This window comes from Emydura macquarii, unplaced genomic scaffold (assembly GCF_026122565.2).
Source record: "Emydura macquarii macquarii isolate MOO-44397 ecotype Brisbane River unplaced genomic scaffold, CSIRO-AGI_Emac_v2 contig_691, whole genome shotgun sequence".
Taxonomy (NCBI): domain Eukaryota; kingdom Metazoa; phylum Chordata; order Testudines; family Chelidae; genus Emydura; species Emydura macquarii.
In genome coordinates this window covers 15143200-15151013 of record NW_027130828.1, presented here as the reverse complement: position 1 = coordinate 15151013, position 7814 = coordinate 15143200, and the positions used below count along the sequence as shown (strand labels likewise).

General features: G+C 49.1%; 1 protein-coding gene across 2 annotated transcripts in view; it reads right to left on the bottom strand.

The window, feature by feature from the left end:
• Positions 1 to 5764: 5764 nt before the first annotated feature.
• ASTN2 (astrotactin 2) overlaps positions 5765 to 7814 on the bottom strand; it is a 567068-nt gene continuing 565018 nt past the window's right edge. For both annotated transcript variants that reach the window (XM_067542151.1, XM_067542150.1), the window contains one exon: positions 5765 to 6641. In XM_067542151.1, the coding sequence (XP_067398252.1) occupies positions 6404 to 6641 (238 nt within the window). In that variant the 3' untranslated portion in view covers positions 5765 to 6403. The remainder of the gene's footprint in view (positions 6642 to 7814) is intronic.

The window sequence follows — 7814 nt, the reverse complement described above, 5'->3', positions numbered from 1 at the left end:
GCCATAAAGGGCATCTAGAAGACAGGCGAGCTGGTGGGTGGTTCACGAGGTCGTTATGCTCACGACTCTTGGCCAACAGAAGGACGGAAGCGTTCTCATGGCAGTTCTGTGTCACTAAGTAGCGGTAGCTATGGCAATGGCCTTGCCCGTAAAGTCCCGGTAACAGGCCATGTCGCTTTGTGAAGCTCTACATCCACCAGCCTCATGTGAGATGAGCGACACCGGACGAGAGCACAGTACGCTGATGTTGAATAGCAGCGGGCAAGGGATGCTGTTCTAAGCATCGGGGCGCTTGCGTCCCAGGTTTCACCGGCCAATTTCCTGAGCAGGTTGTTCCGAGTGCTGACTTTGGCTGCTGCCTTCCTCAAGTGGTTGTGGGTACATTAATGACCTATCCAATGTCACACTGAGGTAAAGCGGGTTTGGATCATGCTGCTAGTCCTCCAGTCCCTTCCCACAATTCCCTCCATGTGCCAGAAGGACAAGTTCTCCCACAATTCACAGGGAAATAATCCTAGTGCAACTCAGCGGAGGGCAGCACAAAGAACGATGGGATATGAGCCCAGACAGCCTAGTGCCGCACATGGGACATGGATGCGGGTAGGGCTTTGCAGTGTGACTGCTCACACACACAGCTAGGCTGACCCAGCTGCCAATCAATCTCCTGATTTAACTGTGCAGTTAAGACATAGCTCCACTGAATTGCATCTCAGTGCGTGCTTGGTGTTTAGCTCCCGTACAGCTGCTTGGACTAGTCCAGCCCTAAGCCCCTCTCCCCACCCCCAAGTGCCTTTGATTTAGGATGGGAAAGGTGGGTTGGGTTATTTTTGGGGGGGGTTTAGAACCAATGACTTCCTCAAATAAGCCACCAGAACCTTGGTGTGCCGTTCGGAGTGCACAGGGAATGTCTGCTAAGGCCAGGATGGGCTGCTTATTGTATTCCAGAGCTCTGCTTCCCACCAATTCTAGTTTCAGGCACATAACTACCCACTGCGCTCATTTATTTCTCTTGTCAATTCATTCTCCCTTCCCAGGCTTTTCCTTGTCCTATGCAAGAAATTCACTGAGGTTCTGAGCCTGGCTCTATCATTGATCTGCTGTGTGATTGGGGTCAAGTCACTTTGCCCCTCTGTGCCTCAGTTTCCCCAGCTGTAAAATGGTGTATAATGATGCTTACCTCCTTTGTAAAGCGCTTCTAGCTCCATGGATGAACCATCCTATAGGGGAGCTGGGTGGTACAGGTAATATTACTTCTGATTTACACCCATGTATTTGATGAGAATCAGGCCCCTTATTGCCAGCTTTACCCTTAATGATCACTTTCACGCAGCTGATACTTAATGGCTATGGGGTACAAAATTCAACAGCACCTAAGTGCTTTAGGTGCCTGTGTCCTATTGCACGTCAGTAGGACTTGACTCCTAAAACCTGTCTCGTTTGACAGGACCCCAGATTTCCAAACGAGCTCAGCATCCAATGCGCACCCGGCATGCTGAGCCCTTCTGAAAAGCTCCCTCGTAATAACTCCTTTCGGGTCACCCGCTTCAGCCACGGAAACTGTACGGTAACGCTCAACAAGAAAGGCATGGCTTTGCCGGCCCAGGTGGGAAAGGGCATTGTTGATATAAGCGAAAACTAAATGGTATGTATTATTTAACAGTGCAGTAGTGGCTATCGTATATTAGCCATGGTCCCAACACAGAGGAAGCCAGCCTCTGCCCCAATGAGCTTACAATACAAAACAAAGACACACCGAGGCTGGGAGAGAGCAGATCAACGCGATGTAAGCCGACTGGCTTAGCAGCTACATGCATATGCTGCTTTCAGTTAAAAATGATCCATTCCTCTCTTCCCTGAGTCAACCTACTTGTCTTCACCTCCAATTCCCAGCATCAACTCCAGTGTCCTTACATCCCTGCCAGCATCCCTCTCCCCAGAAACAGAAGAGCAGTTCACACGGGAGACAACTCAATGAAATGGAGAAGTAGGTGACTCAGCCAGTGATTTTCCTGAAGGCGCTGCAGGAGGTTGGTGGGGTGGGGTGGTCTTTGTGGGGCGGAGAGGAGGAGAAATTAAATCCGGAGCAGGTGGTGGCATTGTGCATTGATACTCTGGAGGAGGTGGAGGGGTTAGGATAAGGTTCCCCCTAAGGAAAGCCTGCAGCCTGTAGAGAGAAGGCATTTATAAATACTGTGGCAGGGTAGGCAGAGAACACCTGTGTATATATGCTACGAGCCGCCAGCCCCTGTGGGACAGGAAAGTGCAACAGATTGGCTTGAAAGTAACATCGTCCAACGTTTCCACAGAGGAAATCCAGAACCTGCCTTTCAGTGGTGAAATGTTTTATTTGCCACCGCAAATAATTCCTGGGTTTTGTTTGCCTTGGGCCTCTAACTCGGGGTACCATCACAGGAGTCACTATAGTCCACTGCTTTAATTAGCTTTGATCTTGTGGGTTACGAACATTGCACCACAGCTTAACATGCTGTCAAAGTCTGCAGCCTCCTGTCCCTTATTTCTCGACTCTATCATCTGTTGTATGTACACAGACATTCCTGCTGGCCATGTAAACACAGAGCTATGGGCCCAGATTCTCTGCTGGGGTAAATCAAAGACATTCCCTGTCCTTCCCTCTGCCATGTATTTTACTCACAAACATGCTATGCCATGCACCCAGATCCTACTATGTACACATGCATTTCGTACACTACCACACTATACACATTGGGCCTAATTCTCAGTTACTCTGTCCTGACACTTGGATAAGGCGACGAAGCCATTGTGTGCTCCTGTTATTCTGCTTGCTGTGTACGTTAAAGCAGTTTCAGTGCCATTGTAAGTGTAGCTCTACTTTCGATCGGGCCCTGTGCAGCACAGAACAGCCACAGTATTGCGCACTCCACACCTCCCGCCGTGACTTGAATCTGACACTGAAGGCAAGAGCAAATGGACAAATTATGTGCAAAATCGGATGCAAAATGTGTGCAAAAACTCACCCACTCATGCCGATCCAGCCTTTGGCAGGATTCTTCTAGCCCTAATTCATAGCACAGTTGTCTCTAGCTAGAGCGCCCATCCATATAGCAGTATCCCTAGAATGCTGTCGCTAGCAGCTCGTAACTTTTCTCGGATTACAGAAAAAAACATCTGATTTGTCCATAGAGATTGCCAACACCCCCTCCATCAAGCCACAAATCACCTCGCCCCCCCCCCCCCTCCCTTTGCACTTGCAGGTGGGTATTTATTTTTTTTAGGAAAAACAGATGCATCCTTGAAAGTAGCAGCAAAATTGTGTGCATAAAATACAGGGAAGGGGACGAAAATGCTTCCAAAAATCTGAACACCTAAAAAAAAAGTTAATGTCATTTGTAAAACTTCCAGTGCCTCACAGTTCAACCAGCTCTAATGCTAACACTACGTCAGCTACACAGCATAGGTTAGACACCGCCTGCACATAAGCTTGCTGGCCATGCACTTGCTATCATGCCTGGGCCCCATTCTCCTCTCACTCACCCCATTGTACACCAGGCAGAATCAAGACCCATCGCTGGGGTTACACAGGTGTAAGGAAGCGGAGACTCAGGCTCAGCCACCTGGGAGCTGTGGCTGCCAACAGGTTTGCCTCAGTGCCACGGCTGGTATTTTTCATGGCAGCACATGCAATAGGAACACAGCGCAGCAGCACGGTGCCAAAACCCCAGTCGGGGCATCAAACGGGCTCTCTTTTGCACTTCCAGGCTTGTTTTGTTCTTTTTTTACAATAGCAGATGGCAACAACTATTTCCTTAACCTTTTGTCCCATTTCCAGGGTGAACACGGGATCCCAGAGGCATCTGAGCCGCACGTGCGCGATACGGTTGGAACAAGGCTTGTGTATTTAAAAGGAGCTGTACGATCAATTAAATCCTGGATGACGTCCATGGCAGTCTCGGGAGCTGGAGAGGGTGCCGAGCGGTTGCCTGTACTAGGAGACGCTGGGACTCAACTAGAATTCCTGCTGGGGCGCCTGGCCAGCATAAACCAGGGTGGCAGCTGCAGTGTCATTGCAGAGGCTGCAGTGAGAGAGAGACACGCACACTCTCAGCTTACATCTATGCTGCAGCGGGAGGTAGACTTTGCAGCTCGGGCGGAACTACCCGTCATTAGTTCTGATCAAGCTGCCCAAGCACAAGCCAGACCGAGCCCCTAGGTGGTACTCAGGTGACCAGCCAGTGGTGCCGCCTGCACCGTGACGGCTGCGCTGTACTTTTTAATGTGCTGTCTTGATCAAAGCTAGCGGGGGTACGTCTCCCCAAGCTGGAAATCATACTGCCGGCTATGGGGCAGACGCACCCTACGCCCTGCGCTTTCAGCCTGACTTCAGGAGGTGCTGAGCGGCCGATCAAAGTCAGCGGAAGCTTGCAGGGTCTCAGCATTAGCTGAAAAACGGGCAGCTTCTGTCCATGGGTGCACCAGGAGCGGACAGCGTCTGCGTATTGTGGCTGACCTCACTGCACGAGCACAGGGGAGGAGATGCTCTTTGGCCTTTCCACCTCTTCTTGCATTCCCTCAGTGTGGCCTCCAAAGGCAGAGGGAAAGGTTGACTGATGGGGAACGGTAACTCTCAGGGTCCTGAGGCCTAGTGGGCTGCAGAGCAGGCGTAAGACCCAGTGCAAGGGAGAAGGAAGCTCACAGCGTAGGGTTTTTTTAGGTGCAATGTGCACAGCAGCAGGCATGGCCTCAATGCCAAGCTGCTACCAGTCTGTAGCTTAGCAGTTTACACCAGAAAAAGCTTGAGTGCCCAAATTAGCACTGGCGGAAGCAAATCTGAGTCTGGAATCAGGGGAGCCTGGAGGGCTGATGGGGGAGTTTACCACATACGCATCTCAGCAGGTTATTGTTATTATTTATTATTTGTATGGTGGTAGCACCTGGAGGCCCCAGTGGAGACTGGACCACCTTTGTGCTAGGGGCTGTACAAGCATACAGTGTGTTGCTGACCCAGCAGAGCTGAAAATAAGGGGTGTTCCTCCTCTGTGTCATCACCGATCCTTCCCCCACCCTATCTTTCTTTAGGACAAGAGGACTGGTTGGTCCTCATTTCCTCTGCAATGATTCATGTGGGACCTTACAAATGAGAAAGTCCAACCTCTGTCTCCATTCAGTCCGGGGCCTCCTTGAGTTGCTTCTTCAGCAGATACCAACTCTGGTCCAGACCAAACTCCTCTTCTGGACTGAAAGAGGAATTTGCCGTTGCCTGATCCAAAGACCAGCGAAATCAACGGAAGGGCTTCCACTGACTTCAATGGGCTCTGGATGGGGTCCTCTGTCCTCAGCCTCCCACCTCGCTCCATCAGTGTGTGCCAACCTTATCCACATCAGATGCTAATGGACAATAGAGTCTCCATGTCTATCTAGTCCACGACTGCCTTACGTGCCTTCCCCCCGTGCACAGAACTCTCATGACAACAGGAGCGGTGGGTGTTGATGAAGAAGAGCCATCTGGCTTTACAGAAAAAGTCTGCAGACCAAAAAATGCTCTTCAGCCCCTTTCTTTAAATGGTCAGCTCCTGTCACCCCTACCTCCGTCTAGGATTGAGAAGTGTCTTATTGTTTCAGACACTGAGATTCTTCTCTTAACCTGTACCTGAAGCTCACATTTCTTTTATCGGGCTCTGAAAAGATGCATTTTCTCCCTAGGCCGTTCTGCCAAAAGACCCTGCAAACGATCAGTGGCTGTGGCAGAGAAGTAAGTTGGCAAAAAACACCCAGCAGGCAGGAAAGGTGGACTTCATATGAATCTTTAATGTACAGAACAACCTGTCAGGAACCCTGCAAATGAAGGCTCTGCGAGCAGCAGTTCTGCAAACTTGGAGTGTTAAAAAAAAAAGTTTGCCTGCAATGTCCTTGCACCTGTCTGGCTGGTATTAATCTCCATGGTCTTCGGTTTCAGGACGGTGCTTCCAGCTTCTGGCATCACCTCCCAGAACTCAGGAGATTTGCCTTCTTCCTTGATGCACTGAGGCAGCTGGCCCCCTTTCCCACCTCGTCCGCTTCCAAGGCGAGCAGGGGAGGGCACAACGTCTTCCCCTCTGCCCTGGCCTGGCTCATTTGGATTTCTCCTCCTCTCAGGTTTGGAGCGCGTAGTCCAGGAAATTTGGTAAGAAAAGATTAAAAAGGAGCGACGTTGCTACTGAGTCAAATTAGGTATTTTCTTTTTAAAAATAAAAAAAAGGGAAATCAAAATCCAACTGGCTGATTTCTTGTTTCTTCGCCGCCTATGTCAAAAAGTCCTGTTGGCCTCGCTGTCCCCTCCAGCTGAACGTCACCCTTCCCCCAAGCCCACCAGCTCACTCAGGTTATCGCAAGTCCTTGACTCCTCAGAGTTCCCGTCCCTTCCACAGCTCCAGGCCAACAGCGTCCCTCACCGCCCCTTCGACTCCCCGTACGTGTTGCGCAGCATGGAGACCATCTTTTCCTCGCACGTCACTTTGGTGTCCTTTAGGATGTTGTACCAGACCATACTGGCCGGCCGGACCTCTTCGCTACGGCAGAACAGGTAGGGCATGGTGTCGGTGCGGCTCTGGATATAGGCACTTCCGAGCAGGGTTGAACAGTGGCTGCTAACTTTCTCCAGCCGCCTTAAGATCAGGTGAGCTTTCCTGGAATGGAGAGGAGGAAAAGGAGACATAGCAAGAAGGTGGAAGCACTTAGAACAGGGAGCTAGGAGCCAGGACTCGAGGCAGGTGACACTTTTTTGGGAAATAGTACATTTGCCGAAAAAATCATTTTTCAGGTTGAATTTGGCCAACAGTTGTGTCCTCCCTCCACCAAAAACAAGATTTTTTTTGGAAATGCTGAAATGGTTTGGCTTGTAATTTTCAACATGAGCTGTTACAACAGTTAGCTTCAAAATAACATTTTCAGAACAAAATGGCCATTTGAATGGACGTTTTGTTTAGAAAATATCAATTTTGATTGGAAAATTTGTTTCGAAATGTTGTTTCGGTTTAATATTCAAAAGATTTTTGTTAAAAAAAAAATTGGTTTTTCATTTTGGTGAGAAAAAGAAACCAGTTTTGGTTCAGCCACAAACCAAAAAAAAAAAATTATTCGCTCATCTCTAGCCAGGGCTCCTAGGTTCTGTTGGTGGCTCTGTCCTGTCACATGCACAAAACAGTTACGTTAACAGTTGCCAGGAGATAGACAGATCGATAAAGTCTCTCTTCTGACCAATTCCTAATGAATTACACTTCTACAGCACCTGCTATGCAAGGATCTCAAAATGCGTTACAGATATGAATGAATTAAGGCTTATGGCATCTATACTATTATTCCCAGTGTACAGATGGGAAAACTGAGGCACAAGGCTGTTAAGAGACCTACTCTAGGTAAAAAAAGGTGGGAATACAACTCACCACATCTCTTAACTCCACTGAGTCATCTAGCCCAGACTGCCCTCTGGGCAATAAAGCCCTCTGCAGCAACACTGACACATCATAGGAAGTTTCCAGAACCTTGTCCTATGGTTTCAAAACTGGCAAACTCGCCCTGGAGTTCAGGCGTGGGTGGTATGAGCCGCTCAAGGAAAGCAACTATTACTGAGATCTTTAGCAATTACAGTAAAAAAAATAGATGACTGGTTTGGCAATGCATTCATGAACCCAATCTATTCCTTTGCTAACTCCTGGGGCCTCCAAAGTTTAACATGTGCTCCTTTCTTGTTGATTTCTCAGTTGGTTGAAAGAGAGAGAGAGAGGGGGGGAGATAATCAAACATTCTGTTAGAAACTGGGCTCCTTCCCCCAGTCTGGGGGCCAAACTCTCCTCTCAATT